Source organism: Acyrthosiphon pisum, chromosome A1, assembly GCF_005508785.2.
Source record: "Acyrthosiphon pisum isolate AL4f chromosome A1, pea_aphid_22Mar2018_4r6ur, whole genome shotgun sequence".
In the NCBI taxonomy this organism is placed as follows: Eukaryota; Metazoa; Arthropoda; class Insecta; order Hemiptera; family Aphididae; genus Acyrthosiphon; species Acyrthosiphon pisum.
In genome coordinates, this window is record NC_042494.1 from 122,790,519 (window position 1) to 122,810,503 (window position 19,985).

The 19,985-nt window shown below is 28.2% G+C and overlaps 3 protein-coding genes across 10 annotated transcripts; 1 reads left to right on the top strand and 2 right to left on the bottom strand.

Moving 5' to 3' along the window:
* Positions 1-1,154: 1,154 nt before the first annotated feature.
* Positions 1,155-12,306, bottom strand: LOC100167879. 7 transcript variants are annotated; one of them, XM_016800218.2, is made up of 14 exons: positions 12,183-12,306; positions 12,000-12,111; positions 11,508-11,914; positions 11,266-11,433; positions 10,829-11,088; positions 10,557-10,709; positions 10,104-10,214; positions 9,460-9,607; positions 9,331-9,396; positions 8,942-9,253; positions 8,522-8,653; positions 7,208-7,349; positions 7,041-7,128; positions 2,771-2,834 (listed from the first exon to the last, which is right to left on the bottom strand). In XM_016800218.2, coding segments are annotated over exons 2-13 (1,959 nt in total). In that variant the 5' UTR covers positions 12,001-12,111; positions 12,183-12,306; the 3' UTR covers positions 2,771-2,834; positions 7,041-7,069. The 7 variants fall into 7 exon arrangements, 4 of the variants coding, with proteins under 4 accessions (XP_003240972.1, XP_016655707.1, XP_016655708.1 ...); XM_016800219.1 differs by having other exon boundaries at positions 12,179-12,263; XR_511305.3 differs by lacking the exon at positions 12,183-12,306 and adding an exon at positions 6,532-6,636 and having other exon boundaries at positions 2,800-2,834; positions 12,000-12,176.
* Positions 12,307-12,379: 73 nt separating this feature from the next.
* LOC103311890 (mediator of RNA polymerase II transcription subunit 16) lies at positions 12,380-15,657 on the top strand. The gene has a single exon (XM_008191720.3). The coding sequence runs from the start codon at positions 12,609-12,611 to the stop codon at positions 15,042-15,044; it is 2,436 nt and encodes an 811-aa protein (XP_008189942.1). The 5' UTR covers positions 12,380-12,608; the 3' UTR covers positions 15,045-15,657.
* Positions 15,658-15,805: 148 nt separating this feature from the next.
* LOC103311889 (transmembrane protein 242) lies at positions 15,806-19,189 on the bottom strand. 2 transcript variants are annotated; one of them, XM_008191719.3, is made up of 4 exons: positions 18,998-19,169; positions 18,483-18,573; positions 18,153-18,394; positions 15,806-16,064 (listed from the first exon to the last, which is right to left on the bottom strand). In XM_008191719.3, exons 2-4 carry the CDS (start codon positions 18,556-18,558, stop codon positions 15,870-15,872), a joined length of 513 nt encoding a protein of 170 aa, XP_008189941.1. In that variant the 5' UTR covers positions 18,559-18,573; positions 18,998-19,169; the 3' UTR covers positions 15,806-15,869.
* Between the last annotated feature and the right edge of the window lie 796 nt (positions 19,190-19,985).

The window sequence follows — 19,985 nt, forward strand, 5'->3', positions numbered from 1 at the left end:
GCTTGTCTAAACTTTAAATACTTATAACTCATAAACTACTCATCCTAAATTCGATTTTTATGTATCAAAATACTATAATATTACTATAATAAAAAAAATAAAAATACTATAATACAATATTATGCTTTGGAATATGAATTAAAACTCTTTGCTATCATTCAAAAAAGTAAAAACTCAAAAAAATATGAGGATAAAAAATATGATTTTTTAAACAACTAGAAACTATGTAAAAAAATATTTTCACAAACATGAATACTTTTTGAAATCATGAGTGTTCATGATAAAAGAATCACCTTGTAGAGTGATTTATTTAGCATGCTTGTCCAATTTTAATGCTTCAACTGTAAATTTATTCAAAATCCTGAATTTGTTTTTAAATGCTGTTTATGTTTAACCAATAGGTTTTAAAGTTTAGGGGCGGAATGGCATACTGTTTGAAACATATAACACCGTTAAATAAGTAGATTTTTCAAAGCTAAATTCAAACAAAACTAATAACTTTTAGATAAGAAGTTCCAAAAACTAGGTGTCAAGAATATATTCTACTAGAAAAATCATTACAGCCTTAAGTAATATAATGGTATAAAAAATTATTCGATTTTTTTTTATAAAGTACAATGAAACAGCAAATAATAATATAGGAAGACATATGTGATGATCAGTATAATAAGATCCCTATAAGATTTAGTAGCCTGAAAATATTGGTTTTCCTGGTAAGAATTTTGGAACCATTCCGCCCCTGCTAAAATTATGCATATTTATAATACAACATTCAAATAAACTAACAAAATTAGTACATAAAGTTAAATAATTCAGTAACTACTCTTCTCAATCAACACCACAACACAAAACAGTCCTTAAATTACAAACAAAAATTTAAGCATTTGAAATGATTTTTAATTGGTTATATTTTAAAATGGTCTTTAATTTAATAACTAGAAATATCAGAATTTGAAGCATTTAAAAAAGGCAAAAATACTTAAAAATTAACCTATTGTATATTATATTTATACATATAAAATAAAAACGGAGGAATACATTTAAAAATATTTTAGATTACAATAAAATATAAATGATCAAAATAATAGTAAGTGATAATAAAAATAATAATAATGAAAATTATAAAACGTAAAGACATTTGCAACAATACAGCATGAAGTTTAGTACAACATTTATTGCCTAGAACTAGATATCAGTTATCCAACCAAAATTTATATTTAATTAATACCAAAACATTTAAACATATAATGAATAATAGTAGCTATTCTAATTCACAATTCCTGATAAGAAAAGACAGAAAAAAGATTATCCAATAAATCGTCGGACATTGTGCAATTAAAAAGTGTACCTAATGATGTTACATAAACTTAAATTAGTTAAATTTAATATATTTTAGTAATAATAATATGAGTTTTGTCTAAAAGTCTTATTCATATAACCTACAAACTCCAAAGAGTTTGTAGTTTATTTTAATATATTATATAATACAAATATCTATAGTATTGTATTATATAAATTAAAATCCTTTTGATTTTAATCATAATATAATATGTTAATGTAAATTATTTAAAAATTATGTAAATCATAATTTTAAAGCAAGCTATACAATATAAATATACATAAATTACCCGATATGTTTGATAGCATGATGCATAATGATTGTAATCAAAATTTTTACAATTTGTTAATTATGCAGAGCCAAAACAGCAATAGGCTTATACCTAAGTATTTAAATATCTAAATTTAGTAGATGAAAAAAATTAGAGTAAAATATATAATACGACAATAATGAGCACAGACTTATTGGTACACAAAAAAAAAAAAAAAAAATACAATATTCTATTTCCGTCAAAATTTTTTTTTATACAATATTATGCTGTCACGGTTAATACACAAGTTTAAGATTAAGCAAAACCTCCAATTTTGAAGACTTTCCTGTAAAAATCTTATAACATGGATAGTTTTGTTAATGTATACCATACACTTATAATATTATATTCAAAAACATAACTTCACAACACATTATGGACAATTAACAGACATTAATTATGTACATCCAACATACAAATACAAGTATTTTTCTTCTAATTACATAATTAATTTATAAATTATGTTGGAAGTACATCACTATAAAAAGAAAAAATACGACAATATATGCGTATAACCTATGTTAAAATGTAAGTGTGTTTGTACACTGAATATAGAGGAACTAGTTTATGGTATAATATTAATATAACATTTAATATGATTGTGTATTATGTACGCATAATAGACTATGTATAATTTATATTATGTTATAATATGTGATGTGTGTAAATTATATAATATCGACTATATAAGTGTTATTATTGTACAACATAAAGTACTATAAAAAAAATAAACACAATATAATATACTAACATTATATGAGGAAATTGAACTATTCTATAACTTATACATAAATAGTTTATATGGAGTACCATGATGGTTTTAAGCATTTTTCTCGATTGGCCAAGAGGCGGGAGCTGGAATGAGGATTTCATTCATCTATTCACAGAGATTCCGAACTAGCGGCCAATCAAAAAAGTCTGATGATATTTAGAGGAACACCTTGTACAGAAAGAAAATTTACTACTAAGACTATATTCATCGATTCACGCATACAGCTTTAACAAGTATTAATATTGATTAAATATGATAATATATAGGATTAAAACATACGCAATGCAGAGGAATGTCTGAAGGGATCCTTAATGTAGATCGATTTTCAATGATACAGTTTGGAAAATAGAATAGATGGTGTATTGTGAGTTCAGTTCATTTGAAGTCTGACTTGTCGCTTGTGATTGACGTTCCTACAAAATAAAAACAACAATTACATACTTGTGGTACGTCTGTTATACTACTGTAAGTAAACAATAACTCAGGTGAGTTTTGTTTTTTGTTCAACCAGGTTTCAGAGCATAACTCTAGGGCATTGGAATTGTATATTAGTTTATTTCTGATTAAAATTCCAAAGAAATAACCAGCAAGAACAATGCCATTTATGTGTAGTTACAGAAACATCTTACTTCAATTTTTATAATTTATATCATACATTCATACAATGATAACTATAAAATAAATACGTAATATATTACGATAACAGTATAACACACATTTACCATAAAGACACAATTTACAAAACCACTAGAAATAACAAGTAAATAAATAAAATTTTTAGTATTAAATATTTCAACATATATAATATGTAACAATATAAAAACATATTAAATAAAGTAAAACAAAAAAATAATAGCTGTGTTTAGAAGGCAATTCAAATGACCAACACTTCATAGGTGTGTTTGTTTAAATAAAACTTGTATAATTAAGCTATCAATGAGTCATTGTTTTAATTCTTACCGCAGTAAAACATACAAGTATTGATACTATGATGTTTCTATATAACATATATACATTTTGCTGAAAATTAAAATTTTTAATTTATTTCCAATGCCCTTTCTCACAAAAGGTTATCATGTTAAGAATTTAAATTTAAGGTTCAATGTGTAAAAGTTAAAAAATATATAGTTATAGTGGTAGAGTCAAATTTTTTAAATAGTGGCACCACTACTCATACAGTAAAAACGTCTAATTAGGAAACACAAGAGAATAAATATGACATTTTGGACATAATATTAACCAGTGTAATTTTTTGAAATTGATAATGTATCATAAAATAGTTGTTAAAATTAAATTTTTACCTAGATAAAAAACCAGCATTAGATTACTCCCATAATTAAACCGAAATATGTCTTCATACATGTTTTGAACATTTTAAGTTATTAAATCATAGATAACTCATCTATGATAAACTTAGGTATGTAGTACTATTTATATTATAAATATTAAAATATCTTACACAAATAAATGAATCTATTATTTTTCAAAAAAATCGATTATATTTTACACACTTAATAAAATGGCCTCATAAATTTATATCACGTATTATGTTTCTAATAATACAATATTGATTCCATAATTATTATTTTGTTTAATAAATATGTATTTTTTTTTATTGAATGGTATCTTCTTGATAAACTTGTAGACAGAATATCATTACCTAACGTAGATTAGATCCAACAGATTCCAAAAATAAAAATAATGATAACACTCATTCTAGGAACGAGCTTACAAATATTTGTTTCACTTTTACTGGATATTTATCTGGTCATTTTAACAATAATACATTTTGTGGTATTTACTATGCGCTTTCACAAAATTTCTATTTTTTTTTTTTTAAAGACGTGTTTTCAATGCTGATTTTGAAAATGTTTGTACTTTTTTGCATAAATCATTATAAAAGAAGTTATGATAAAAATAGTGATAATCATGGTGATTGGTGCATTTGTAAAATTAGGGTTTGAGTTTCAATTCCCAATATCATACTTATAAGTTATATGTAACATTTTTTAAAATTATTTTGAGATTCACTCAGTGGTTTTTCATAAAATTTTGAGTAATATATATTTTGGTTTGCAGAGTGTACCGACGGCACCAAGCGAGCAAGTGCAAAACACACAGTCTACTTATTTTTGGAAAATGTACTTCACTTTAGATCCAATTTTTTTGAAGTTTTTTTGTCATAACTTTTTTAATAATGGTTACAACAAAAAAATTCTAACAGTTTCAAAATCAGCGTTGAAAAAAAATTCTTAAAAAAATGTTGTGAGAGTAAAGTAAATTTGTTCCGAGAAAGAATAAATGTATATACAATATACTTTGCAGTTGTGCAAGCAAATAAAAAATTGAATCTAATTTATGTCAAACAAAATACATAAGTTTTGTTCTTCCTATACTATTTGTGATTTTTGTTTAGTTACCTACCTATGATGAACAAATACATTTTAAGATTAAAATCATATGTTTTATTTTACATATGATTTAAGCCTTAAAAAATTTATATTACATCCCCTAGATTGCTTTTTTAAATATTCTTAGAAATATAAATGTATAATACATATGGGGGATGCTGATGAATGTATACACGAGACAAAGATGACTAAAATAAATATAGTTAAGAAAGAATCAATTTTTTATCACAATATTATAAACCCAAATAACAATTCCAGACCCGAAGTCCATCAAGCAATTCCATAAAGATAATTTCTATTTCAAATAAGTTATACAATATATATTATGGTGTTGTGTTAGAAAATAAAAAGGTTTTAATATATTAGGTATTACGTAATATTATGTAATATAGCGTTAAGAATAATTGTCAACTTTGAACTTTTCTTTCAACTATTCTAATATTTAAATACTTTGTAGAATTTTTATAGTTCCAGGTATAGTAAAAAATGACTTACAGAAGATCATAAATTAAAATCTATTAATTAAATGCAACAGCATTTATATACTGTATTTTATCCTCCTCCAAACTTTTCTTTGCAACTCCATGTTATAATAAAAAACTTTTTAGGCACAAGAGATTTTTGTTAGGGTTGTTATTATTTAATTTATTTTACATCTTTATATTTCCAATGTTATTTTATAAACAGTAATACATTAATCATAAAATGTACTACTTATTAAAATATGATTACATGTCTAAATTACGACTAAATAGTATTATGAAATTGATATCTGATTAATGCAATTTAAATTCAATAGCTACTATATTTCTAATAGTAAGAAGTACATATAGATGCATTTTAGTTTCTACTCGAGTTTCTATAATCCTATGTTGAATTTTAATATCAAATACTTCTTTTAAAATAAATTTAACAATGCATTTTATTTTAAGAGTAATTAAACCAAAATACAATCCTCAATAGAGCGAACATGTAAACTCACTAACTCAAACACATCATATTTTAATATTAAATTCTATTTTGTGATTATATATTTTTTTAAATTTGTTGGTATAGTTCTTCATTAAGTAACTGGTTATTGAATTATTTTAGTTTACAGTATATTTTTGAAGTCTTTACTTGGTTATTTTTGATAGCCTGTTAATCATTTATTATACATACTTGGCTTAAAAAATTAGAAAAAATTCAATTTTACAGTTTTTTGTCATGTATAAATTATTTGAACTAACAAAATTAAGATGTAACCAATTATAATAAAATATTCAATCAAAATGACTAAAATACTCAAGAGGATTTTCATCCCTATCAGTGTTTAAAAAACCCCATTGATTTTCTGCATATGTTTATACCAAGGTGCATGATACTAAAGCTTATTTAAGTTAGTTGATCTTTTATATTCCATTCTATTCACATTACTTATGAGGAGATTAGGTATCAAGTATTAAATATTTAGATTTAGTATTTATTCAGAAATTAATATAAAAAAAATCAATCTTACAGCACTAAAAATAACAAACTACTAGTTTATTGACTATTTGAAAGTTTTTAAATGGCTTTTTAAAATTTTACTTTATATACCTAAATATTAAAATAATTTTTACTGTGTTAAACTAATATGAGACTAACATTTTTACTTAGAATTGTTAGGTTTTCATTTAACTTTTCTAGTGCATTCCATTTTTTTTTTATTTTATCTCACCTTCTGTCGCTTCAGTACACGTGCATCAGTTTTGCGTCTTGACATGCCCCAATACCGGGCCGATACAAACCTAAACACCCCTTTGGCCACATTGAGTGAACAAGACTGTAAATTAAAAAAAAACAACCACGGGGATTTCATAGATGGAATTCAAAGTCAATTTTAATAAAATAAAACAAAATAAAATAGAAAAGAAATCTCGGCCAATAATAACGAGGTGCCGTTTAAATAAATTTGAAAAAAATGCCAAATAACCCAAACCTGATGATAATAAATATTTTGGTTGTATTTGGCATTTGCATTTTGTATATTTATTATATTTATGAGTAGTTCGCAATTCATATACCTTCTAAACACTCTACATATTATCACGAATGACTCATCGGCTAAACTTATCTTATTCATGAGTTCTATTCGTATTTTACTAATGTTTCACTTTTCCAGTACAATAGATTCTTAAATATACACATAAAAATGTGGCTGTGTGAACTAAAATTATTAAAACATACCTCTTGTGTATTTCAAGTTTGAATTTGAATCATTTAACGGCTCTAATGTCATCTGATTTTTTAAAGTTATATTCTCGTTTTTCATTATCTAATTGTGATTTTACTTATTAATCAACTTTTTATTCACTAGTAAATCAATACTAACTTAATGTTTTCTTTAAATTTACCTTTCGTTTGTTTCTCAGATTTCTTTTGTTCATTTAATCCTTCCCAATTGTATTCAGCACCACCATCATCATCATTATCATCATCTGATGAATTGTTCCATCTTTGATCTTCCTTGTCGCTTCCACCATCATTGATTTCATCCTTAAATAAATAAATCAAATATAATAAAATACTTCCATTAAATTAGTCCATTACCTAAATGTATTCATTTAATTTTAATTCAACACCCAGCATATGAATATATGATTTATTATTTAATAGCAAATATAGTATAGCTATTACTTAATTTTAAGTCTGATATTGTTATTGAACTATCTTTCTCTATATATATGTTTATGTTACGGAAAATTGTACAATTTGGGCAACATAGATAACGGACGATATATGTGTAATATTATATAATGAATATGATATTTAATCGTAAAGCATAGTCAAAATAAAGTCAAATTATTGTCTGTTTGTTTGTTCTTATTGGCTTTCTTACAATGGGGCTGTCCACATATTATAAGTTGTATTATAGTGTATAAAAAAAATATATATATTGTATATATTGTAGTGCTTATCGTGCAATGCCACAAAGATCATGAATTTGTAAATACGGCTGTAACTGAAATATGTGAAATGTGGCCAGAACTTAAAATAGTTCATGGTAAACCTCGTCACTCACAGAGCTAAGGTTTAGTCGGACGAGCTAAGCAGAACATTGAAATTATCCTTGCTCAATGGTGTAGCCAGGGTGGAGGCTGAAGAGCTGCAACCCCCCCCCCCAACCCCCTAAAAAAATTATACATTATTAAATTAATGTATGATAAGGATTATAGGAACTAAAATCTAAAATAAAACTTCGGCATCTGCATGTGATTCTTATAGAAGAACATAGGTAAACCACTGATGTGTAAAAATTGATCAGCCCCCTGAAGAAAAATCCTGGCTACGCCATTGAGCATTGCTACTTGGTTGCAAGACAATCATACTAAAAATTGGAGTGAGGGGATAAAATATATTTAGTTTCTGAAAAACCATTCATTGCATTCAGGAATAAAATCTTCACTTTACAAAGCTATGTTTGGTACAAAAGGTGAAATTGAATTGTAAAGTACACTTCTGCCAATATAATAAGTAATTTAAGAACTGAAGAAGACCTCAAAGCAGCTTTAAATTCTATTTCCACTATATCGAACAGTAACGCTGACATCAAAAACTTAGAATATACAACCAAAACAAAAATATTTTACTGCCACCGCTGTAGTGTGTGGAGAGCTTATATAAAATATATTACACAGAATAGTCAAATTAATTTTGAATAAACTTACGGTTTTAGGTAAAGTAATGTCTTTGTTATTTTCTGAGAGTACTTGATTTTTTGATACAAATGAATATGGCACATCAAACTCATCTTCGTCATCAGGTTTTTCATTCCATTGTCTATCTTCATCCTCAACTTCCTAAAAAAAAATATTAAGAACTAAATAAAATGTTGGTAATTTGATTAAATAAAAAAATAACCTAGATTGAAATATTTATGTTTAGTTTTGTAAGATAACTTAAGTTATTGAAAACCTAATTATAGTACAGCCAGCGAAAAATGAGCCGCGATTGTAGTGCCCTGGGTAGCGTCTTTTCTGTAGGGCTATTTAAAAACTATAGCCCTACCGAAAAGACGCTACCCGGGGCACTACAATCGCGGCTCATTTATCACTGGTCATACTATAAAGTAAATAAGTTATAATTACAGTAGGAATTGTGATATCGTCACTGTGATCAGTTTGAATGCACTGAACACTATTGTTATCAGCAAGCACTACATCCATACTGACAGTTTCATTTCTTCGGAAAGTGTAAGATACATTTGTGTCTTCCTCTTCATAATATTGTTCATCATATTCATCTTCATAATCTGGACACTCAGATTTTATACTGATATCATTTGCATATGGTATAGATTCATACACAGAATCATGTTCATATTCATCCTCTTCCATCATTTCGGGCTTAACTATTCTCGATACATTAATTGGAGGAGGATCATATTCATCAATATTTTCCTAAAAATAGTATAAATTATTGTAAAAATTAAATGATAATTACTAACCCAACATTTATGAAATTAAGTAATATTTACTTCTACAGGTTCTCTCTTGATTTTTTTCCGTAAACTTTGTATGTCAAATTCATTCATCTCATTTGGCTAAAAAATTAGATTATACAATTTTAATATTAGACATTTTTCATCCAAAAAATAAAAACTTACTAATTTATCAACCTGTCCAGGTGGATTTACATTTCCTTTGCCACGTCTAAATCTTAACACAACTGATCGGCTATCAATAACCAAATTATATTTTTCTTTATACGCTTGTATCGCATCTTCCGCATTAGAAAATTTAATAAATGCATATCTAATAGAAAATTGAATTTTTGAATAATGTATTACTTAAACTAGTGGTGTACATATGGTATAGGCAGGGGTATGGAGGTATTACCCCTTTCCACTAGAAAATTTAATATATTTTTTGAACTTAAGAAAAATAGAACATAAGAAAAAATAATAACTAAAACATTAATGGCAAATTTTATTTTTGAAGAAAAATAATTGGTATAAAAATGTAGATTATATATTTTATGAAAATGTACTACACAGCAAAATGTATCAGAATCCATTATTTTTGAAAGTTTTTCAATGTCTATGGTAACATACGGGGACATATCATTAATTTTTATATTTGATATAAAAATATTATATAAAAATATATTTGAATATTTGATAGGGGTTTAAGAAATTATTTCAAATAATTTTGTCCCCAAAAAAGAAAAACAAAAAAAAGTAAATATGGCACTAGCTTATAAATACAAAATATATTTTGCTTGAATACTATAATAGAGTTTAGAAATTACCTTGTGTACTTCATTTTTTTAGCAAACCCAATGTCAACACGAGTGGCTTTTGGAAATTCATCTTTAACAGCATTAGATGTGATATTTGTTGGCAAATTTCCAAGATATAATCTGAAGTAATTAATAACTTTATGATCCATAATAATTATAATTAATATCAATATTAATTCATATACATGACTTTTAGAAGTTGTATAAAAAGAACTATTTAAATATACATACATACACAAACAGTCAGGTATAATAAAGTACTACCTATATAACATACTTACAATGTATATTTTATTTGAAAGTATAAAAACATGATTATTTTACAAATGTATTGTTGTAATATTAATCAACTACCTATACAACAAATGTGTACTTTACTTTAACTAAATACATTTTCAAATAATTTCAAATTTAAAAGAAATTATATAGTTTTTATATAAATCTAGAACTAAAGACACTTACGTATATGGATCAATGCACTCCGGGAATGCCTTTTCTTCAAACTGACTTTCTTTGATTTCTACCCTCAATTTTTCATGTTGGAAAAAAGTTTCATTTAGCGCATTTGCAACATTTTCAATATTTGCACTTGGTTGTACTTGCACATAACAATACCTAAAATAAAATTTAAAAAAAATAGTTATTATTGTAAGTTTTTACCAAATAAATGTATTACTTTTAAAATTAATGGAAAAAAATATATTTTATTGATGATTGCTGTTCAAATTACTTACCTCGGATTACATGGAGTATGGAAATGTACAGATTTGATGTCAGTATGAAAGTTCTGAACAATTTGCCGCGTAATTTCATGATCTGGAAATCTGATCATGATTTGTTGATTGTTTTTAGGTGTTCGAAGTTCCATCTCAGCAGCGATTGCTTTTACAGCATCTTCGCGGTTCCATGGTTTTTGAGCTCGCTGCGGTTCTCCAGATTGTTGTGATTTTAATTTGCGCTTACGTGTTTTGCATTCAGTCACAGCATTTGTTTCCTAAATTATACAATGAATTAAATAATAACTTTGTAAAACTAATAATAAATTATAAATATTCTATTAAAGTAGATAATTGATTTATAGAACAATTTTTAAAACAGATAATAATGTTGAAGGTAAAAGCTATTTAAAAATTAAAACACAACATAATTAATATAAAGAATGATCTCAGACCTGATTAGTTCCATTTGATTGATTTTGAACGGAACTACGAGGTCTGTTCATACGCATATGTTGCCTTGGTATAAACCGAGGTCTTTGATTAAATTGAGGCCAATTTTGTGTTGACGATGATGATGGTGTTTGTGGATTTTGTGGAGAATTAGCAAAGAAATTTCCATTCTGTAAAAGATAATAAGTAGGTAACAGTAATAAAATATAAAATACATATTATAATAAAATTCCCAGTAACATACAGCATTTTGAGAGAACTGTCTTGGATAATTGTTTCTTGGAGTATTCCCATACTGATAAGGTGTTCGTTGACGTGCAGTGTTGTTGAACGACCTCCAGCGTGGCAAAGGTGATCTTATAGTACTGTTACTAGATGAACTGAACGTGGGAGGATTGTTATTGCACGTTGTAGTGTTTGTAACGGTAGTTTTGGCCTGTGGCGCAGGACTGGGCATACGAAACTGTGTTTGCCATGAATTGGGAAAAGCTTGTGGCCAGAACCCATGGGGATGTGTTGGTGGTGGAGACGTGAAATCCGTCTGCAAGTGTATTTGGTTATTGTGTGGTGGAGGCTGTTGTGCCACATAACCAGGCAACACTTGTCTCGGTGGACTTACAATAGCCGCTTTATCAATCGACTGGTTTTCCACTAAAAAAACAAAAGAGATGAATATTAAATTACTGTACATAAGAGTTTTTCACCGTGTTTCAGGTGCAATATGTATGATGCTCACTCGTTGTAGCTTGTCAAACGTTTATCGTAGACATTACAACGATTCGTACAAGACCGACAAAGACATCGAAATAGGTCAGTTTTAAACGTACTGCGTTAGTGCGTTTCAAAAACTGAAAAAGTAAGAAGATAAATCGATAAATTGGTACCAAGTAGTAAGTACCTACAGAGTACACATACATACAATATACATACAACACCAATTACAATAACACAAGTTTCTTTGGCGCAGCTTGTCAGTAAGTTGTCACTCCCAGTGGCAGACTGTGGAAAACTAAGATAACAGGCCATGTTTTGAGAAACAATCCGGCAACGGCGCAATTACAATTTTGTTGTGTTGATAGCGTTCTTTGATGATAAAAAAAAGAAGCATTTTGTTTACGTTTAACTTTTTTTTTAATTTTTTACTCTTTCGTTTTTCCGTTTACTAACGTATATATTTATTTTTGTTTTTCGACGGTTCGAGTTATGTTGCGATACCAGTATACCGTAATTCACTCTGTGACGTTTCATAGGCTTCAATGAATGTGGCGGACCCGCCGTTTCTTGTCTGTACGAAAGTGACCGAAATACTTATGTTTTAGTCTACTCAATTCGCCGGCCCGGTATAATGGACTTGGTATACTCAATATTTCGAAAACAAGCTTGGAAAACACAATTCCAAAATGAACAGATGGAGGAAGATATGTGTTTCAAATGTCTGGCCAAGATCTCTGCCAATAATATCGTTGCGTGGGTAACCACATTCGATCTAGACGACCATGTTAACATAAACTGGGGTTCACACGTTTACATAGCCGATCTTAATGTGCCGTGGAAGTACCATAAAATCACATCTAATAATTGTACTGTCACAACTCTAGAATGGGATATGTATGGTTATTCACTGTTAATCGGGGATAAAAATGGAGCTGTATCAATATGGACTTGCAGTACTGATCACAATCTTACCAACTGGGTACAGGTTGGTTCGAAAGATTTTCGAGGCGAACCTATTATAGCCGGCACGTTTTTCCATTTGGGGAAAAAATTAATGCTTGTTAATGAAAAAGCAGATAATATTAACTATTTTGAAAAATTTAACTACGTCAGGTTTACACCATCTTTAAGAACATGGGGTGGCACAGGATTGCCAGGATGTTTAGTTGTGTCTGCCACAGGTATGATTGCTGCTCTGTTAATTAATGACAGCGGGGAGCCCATGATTTCAGCTACAAACAGTTTGGCTGTTGCTAGGTATCGTATATCTGTTGTTGACATCAGTTATCGACAAAATGGAAATTTTTTGATTGTCACATCTGATGGACGGCCACGATCACCAATACATTGTTATGAAGTCTCAATAAAGCTTGTTAATGAAAAAAGTTGTACTATAGTATCACAGTGGCTGCCTAGCTTTTTCTTAACATTTAACGAAACAGTCGATAGAGTTATTTCGCATGTGAAATTTTTACTGCGAGAAGGTTCAGAATCCCTTGTAATTGGAAGCAATAGCAGTAATGGATGTATTATAGAAACATGGGAATTAGTTAAAAAAACTAATCCAATTAATAAAGTATTTAAAAAAGTCATTACTGAAGACCATCCAACAGTGTGTTGGATTAAAAAAAGCTCATTTACTGTTGGAGCTCAATTAACAGCATTGGCTACACCCAAAATGTCTATATCCTACAATCAATCTTCTTGCAGTCAATATGTAGTGGCTGCATTTAGTAATCATCAAGTATGCTGTTTATCCAGAGAACTGACTCAACAATGTTTGTTTGAATTGAGCAGCTATTGTGAAGATAACATTGGAAAAATAGGCTTACAGCATAGTAGCAATATTCAATTTTCGGACTTGGATATTTCTTACTTAGGAAATGTGTTTGTTGTTTGCGATAACATGGGTAATTTATATTTATTTCAACTACTTTCTGTGGCAGAACTGAATGGGCCACTAACTGTTGCCTATGCCACATTACAACTTGAATATTGCTTGGTGACTGGCCTGGATTGGTGGGATTTGGCCATATCGTTAAGACCTAACATGTTAGAGGCCGTGTGCAATCGCTTTAGTGAAAACTTCCAAAAACAAACTCAGGTACTTCAACAAAAAGAGTATACTACCTATTTGAGTATTCGTTCTTTTCTTTACAAAATGATGCCGGGAGCACAAGGAAAGCGTTCTGACCTTATGCATTTAATGACACTTCATTCCATATGTAATGCATTCAAAAATGTTTTACGTGTCAGTGACATCATGGTCGATCGTGATCCAGCCGAGAATATATCAAATGCACTTAAAGAGCCTATTGTGGACATAGACAAAATTTTACCTAGTTTGGGTGGTAAGGATTTTACTGTAGAACCTAGCACTCTTCAATCACTTCATCAACTCATTCAATGGGTAGCACAGCTTGCTTTAAATGTAGTTTCCAGAATACCAGAGCCACGGGACAATGTTGGATATAACTTATTAAATGATTTATATGCCATAAATTCAATAAGAGAGCTATTACTAATGATTCGTATATGGGGTCTGTTGAGGCCTAATTGTTTACCTGTCTTTATTAAAAATATCGACAATTTAGACGTTTTGTCAGTTACATTCCGTTTACTCTCCCGATTTGTTCAACTAGGGGGTGAACATGATGAAATGTTGTTTGATGAATGTTATACACTTCAAAGCCAGGTCAATATAACTCCACTTTCATCAGTTGCAGCAGGAATTCACGAAGTTGCATCTCCTGCTCTTTACTATCAACATTTACCATTGAAGTTGGTGTTTGGACAAGAACCAGATTGTTTGAGATATAATACATCTTCCATAGATACAATAACAAATGGGAAACAACATTCAGACTACATGAAAGATTACGATGTCATCAGGAATGTATACATTGGTAAATGTCCATTAACTGTGAAGCAGTGTAATAGATGTGAAGGTAAAATGCAGTTGGTAGGAAATTCAAGAACAGCAGCAATTAGAGTATGGGAAAATAGGTGGGCAAGAAATTGCAGATGTGGTGGTAGGTGGAGGACAGTCAAGGTAGGTGGGCAGTAGCCAGTAAGTTTAATAATAGACTATAACATTATTAATAAAACCTAAAATTCAGTATATTTAACAATAAACTTCAATTTTAAACTATCTTAGGCGATTGTGACTCCATTGTACATGTTTATAGTTTGATGTTGACTAACTCAAACTGTTGAATGACTTATTCAGTAATCATTATTTATATGGTTTGTGTCCACGAAAAATCATTTAATTATAATAGTTTAAATGATTATCACTTTATCAATTAGGTAAATCTGTTTTATATAAAATGTATTATTTAATTATATTTTGTTAAATTTTCTATTATACCGTGTCTTTGATAATACCTACGTAATAAATTAAATTGTATTCTTATACCAAACAGATAATATCGCCAAGTTCAAGAAGTTTTTTTTATACAAACCATTAGTATAAAATAATCTTCCAGATTATATTTTGATCTCTGAATTGTTAGTTAAATATAATTAATTTTAGAATAGTTCAATGATGTATATTTACTATTATAATATCTTATGATGATTAATTTATCGTTCATACAAAAACATATGATACCTTGATGTAACAAATGAAAGTTTCTTATGTTTAATATTGTTATCTTGATCACACTTACACGGTTAAGTATATTCTAATTTATAAACAAGTCAATAGTACTGTACATAGCCGCTGGAAAATAAATAATTATGCTAAATTGTATGTACACATTTATATGTTCAACTGTCTTTTTTTTTTGTTATGTATTTTTGTTTGTAAATTATTTGAAAAAAAAATCATTGTTTGTTTTTTTATTTAAACAACTATTTAATAAATGTAATATACATTACAATGTTTCTATCAATTTTTGGGTATTTCATTTTTAGACTCATTATTTAAGTCATCAGTGATTTCAGTTTTTGAAGTTTGTCCTGAATAGTCTGTAGCCAAATACGTCATTAAATCTGTCAATCCTTCAAATTCTGTACGTGAATTGTGAACAGTTGGAGTAAGCCTTGGAAGAATAGAACCTATTTTTAATCTAAATTCGTGCATCTGTAAAATTCAAATACAGTCATATTATTATAGAATATATTATGTTTGTATGATGGTGTTTAAACTGTTTGAAATTCACGGATACAAGCTTTCTTACTGATAATTTGAGTTAGTTTTTTTACAAGTAAATTTAAAAGGATCCATGAATCTTAAACCATAAATACTAATAGATAGATATATTAAAGAGGTAATTATTCAATAATTAAATTTATCTTTTTTTATAATACTATTACTAATACACAACACTAAATTCAAAGGTCATAATGATAATTATTATCATTATGAAAATAACTATATAAAATGTACTGTACATTAATACATAATATAATAAGAGCGTGAACACACCTTCCGGTTACTGGCCGCAGCAATAATTAACCGTCTGGTTAGACCGCAAAATGCTGCGGTTTATAACAGCCATAGCTCTTATTTTAGAATATTATGGACAATCTATTTCATAACGGTGTATTTTGATCAACCGGACAACCACTGCAGTTATAATTCTGTGAGAAACCGGACAGTGTGTTCTTAGGCTAATATTGTGATTCAGATAGATAAAATAATAAAATTGTTGTATAGTAACTGAGAAGTATATAAATGTAATAATAAACTGCAATGTTTGTATTTTATTTATTTTTATTTATTTAATTTAATTTTCATATACATATGAAATACTGAGCCCCACTGAGAAAACTCGTATGCAATCGATACTAAGCCAAATTTTTTAAATTTTGAATTTTAAGGAGGGGTTACAAAGATTGGTTGGCTCATGAAAAAAACAAATAATTTTTGGTTTGTATATGGTTGCCATAGCCCATAAGTTGTAGAAAATTAAATAGATATTATGAATATTGAATAGATATAATTTTAGACCTGTATTTTATATTTGGTCAAAATAACCCAAACTGTGTTAAGAATCTGTGCATTTTAATTTAAAAAAGTAAAGGGATAAATCCACAGGCATTTAATTTGTCACAAGCAATGCCTTGAAGGATTAGTTAGGTTAAAATATGGAAAAATTTTGAATTTACATCTAACCTTGGAAAATATACAATATAAATGAGTTTATTTTATAAATTACCTGGGTAACTCAAAGTTTTGTTATATATAAAATTTTTTTTTGTTCCTTGAGAATTTGAAATACCAAGGTTCCACTGTAATTGTATTACCTGAAGTATTCAGTTTTTGATGCTTTACTTAAAATGGGTTCTACAAATATAAAAATCAAACATCAAAAGCGCAAAGCTAATGATAAGTTAATGTTAATGAAAATTGCCAATGTTCCAAAACTACAAAAACTTTGAGTATGGTGTATCAATCAAAAAAAAAAACTGGCTATTTGAATTGTTAACTAAAAATTTGAATAATTTCTCAAAACACTATGTTACCAATTAATAAATTGTATAGTTCATTGTTATATTATTTTTTACATAGGTAACTTAATAAATTTATTTATACATATACTTATTTTTATTTAGATAGAGTTTTTGATCAATTTTTACAGTAAGAATTGTTATAAAAAAATGACTGTACCTAATGACTTTCAAAATTTGTATGGGCTCTACATTTTAATGATTATCCCCAGAACCAAGAGTGCACACGTCTATGTTAATGGTAGATAAATATATTTTTTTTTTATCAACTATTTACAAATATCAGAAGTGTTTTTAATTGTGTACCTATTGATAATTTTTCAATCTGAATCTAACATTAGTATTCAGATTGATGGCTCTCTTTTTTGTGCAGCGTTGAAGAAATATGAAATTATTAAAAATTGAGTATTAAAAACTCATGTCTGAACTTTTACCCATGTAAAATTTAGGAAAAATGGTATACTTTTGTTTTAAAAATATGAATATAATCTCCGTGGAAAAAAGGTTGACTTTCTGTGGATACTGAAAATTTAATGAAAAGTGTAAAGCATTTATGGCACAGAACATACATTAAGTATAAACTTAGTTGTCTTTATAGTATTGTTATACTATATAAAGTGCTACAGTATATTATGTTTCTTTTAAATTTTTGTACAATATATATAATTCAACATTTGCTTAACTACCTATAATAGTGATTATTAAAAAAGATACTTGCATCATTAGCACCACTCATTTTCCAAACACCATAAAAAAACAGCCCACAGCCGCCAACAGCGTAGAATGTTCCCCATTTCAGTGCTCTAATGGCCAACTGTACACCTGATTCAGTAGTGGGTAACGGAGGAGCTTGTCCTTTGGAAAACATGGTGGGATCTGTTTTTCTAGCTGATGCCAGAGTTGACGCAAACGCGAATATACCCGCACCAGCCGCAATACATGTTAAAAACGCGGCTGAAGCTGAAATTTACATAATATTATGTTCACGGCAATCAAAACAGTTTAAATAAGTATATTAATAATTAATGTAATTAAATAATAATAATACCTATAGTATCACTTGATGTTTTTGCGACCATTGGTAATTTAGTTTTCTCATTTTCTTCTTTACTTATATCAACCATTAAAAAGCGTATTTACTATTTAATAAGAAAAACGAATGAAAAATCAAAATAACATAGTAGAAGTAATTCAAAAACGTAAGATTAAATACAAAAAATTAAAGTACAAAACATTCATAGTCCATAGACTATTATTTAGGCATTAGCCAAAACCGGCATTTTTGAACAAGTTATTATCATGATTCATAGTATCTAAAGCCGTGGTATAAAATAAGAGTAATGATGATAATACTTTATTATTTTTAACCTATCAATTTGGTCGGTGAATATCACGATTAAAGATATAATATCTTTAATCGTGGTGAATATCAAGGTTTATAGATTATCTATAAACCTTGGGTGAATATTACAGTGAATACCAAGAACTTTATTATTTCTTTATTATCGTGGTGAATACAGTGATAGATTACATCGTGGCTTAATCTATGGTAATAATAATTACTTTATGGTTTGTATCCATAACATAGAACAATATCTATACCAAAAAAAAAACATGCTGTTGCATACAAAATATCCTAGCCCTGGTAATTAAAGAATTTTGCTAACAAAATAAACGCGTATTTGGTGTATTTCGTGATTGAAATATGAATAAAAACCACGATTAGAGATACTATCTATAGCCGTGATAAAAACTAAAAAGGAACCGACTACTAGCGCTTGGTGGCGATTCCATTTGATAATGCGATAGTAAGAACACAGAATCAGGGCCGTTTCCAAAATTATAGGTAATCGGCTCCGTTGGAAGCCGAAATTTTTTTAAGAACCCGTTACCAGTTATCTTGTTCTGAGAAGTGCCGTTTACCGGTTACCGGCTACCATACACCACAATAAAAAAGTGATTACCAGTTACCGATTTTTAACGGTTTCCAAAATATTTAAATAACCGCTTACCAATTTTAAGCGGTTTAAATACCGCTTTTCACATCACATTTTTTAATTTTTCTTATCAACTATGAATTATTTATAATTATGTTTTATAAGTTCATTATACTGTTGTTTATGATGTGAAAAAATGTTTTTTTCTAAATTGGAGGAATGCTTACCAGTCATAATTTTATTACAATTATTTACATTACATTACACAAGTATTTTCACTTACGTTAAACGTAAAAAACATTTCTAGCACTGGATTTTACATAATTAATTTAAAACTTAATAGAAAACAAGTAACAACAACAAAATATAAGACGTTTAACTTATAACTGTACACGCGAATAGCATAGGTAAACTATACAACAAGACGCCGTTCTGTTGGCTATATAGTAAGTAGTGACTGGGTACTATACAATTATACAAAAATACTGAAAGTGAAATACTGAATAGCAAATAATAATAATAATATTATTAATAGCACGTAATAGACAATAGTGTAATACTACGATAAGTAGTTAGTAAATACTAAATCATATGATACATATATATATATATAT

Excerpts from the sequence above, each read along its gene's own strand:
- LOC103311889 (XM_008191719.3), bottom strand. The coding sequence starts at position 18,558 with ATGGTTGATATAAGTAAAGAAGAAAATGAGAAAACTAAATTACCAATG. Across the intron at positions 18,395-18,482 it reads AACATCAAGTGATACTATAG|CTTCAGCCGCGTTTTTAACA; the intron begins GTATTATTATTA and ends TGTAAATTTCAG. Across the intron at positions 16,065-18,152 it reads AAATGAGTGGTGCTAATGAT|ATGCACGAATTTAGATTAAA; the intron begins GCAAGTATCTTT and ends TGAATTTTACAG.
- LOC103311890 (XM_008191720.3), top strand. The coding sequence starts at position 12,609 with ATGGACTTGGTATACTCAATATTTCGAAAACAAGCTTGGAAAACACAA.
- LOC100167879 (XM_016800218.2), bottom strand. Across the intron at positions 11,089-11,265 it reads AATCAAATGGAACTAATCAG|GAAACAAATGCTGTGACTGA; the intron begins GTCTGAGATCAT and ends TGTATAATTTAG. Across the intron at positions 9,254-9,330 it reads TCAAGAGAGAACCTGTAGAA|GAAAATATTGATGAATATGA; the intron begins GTAAATATTACT and ends TACTATTTTTAG.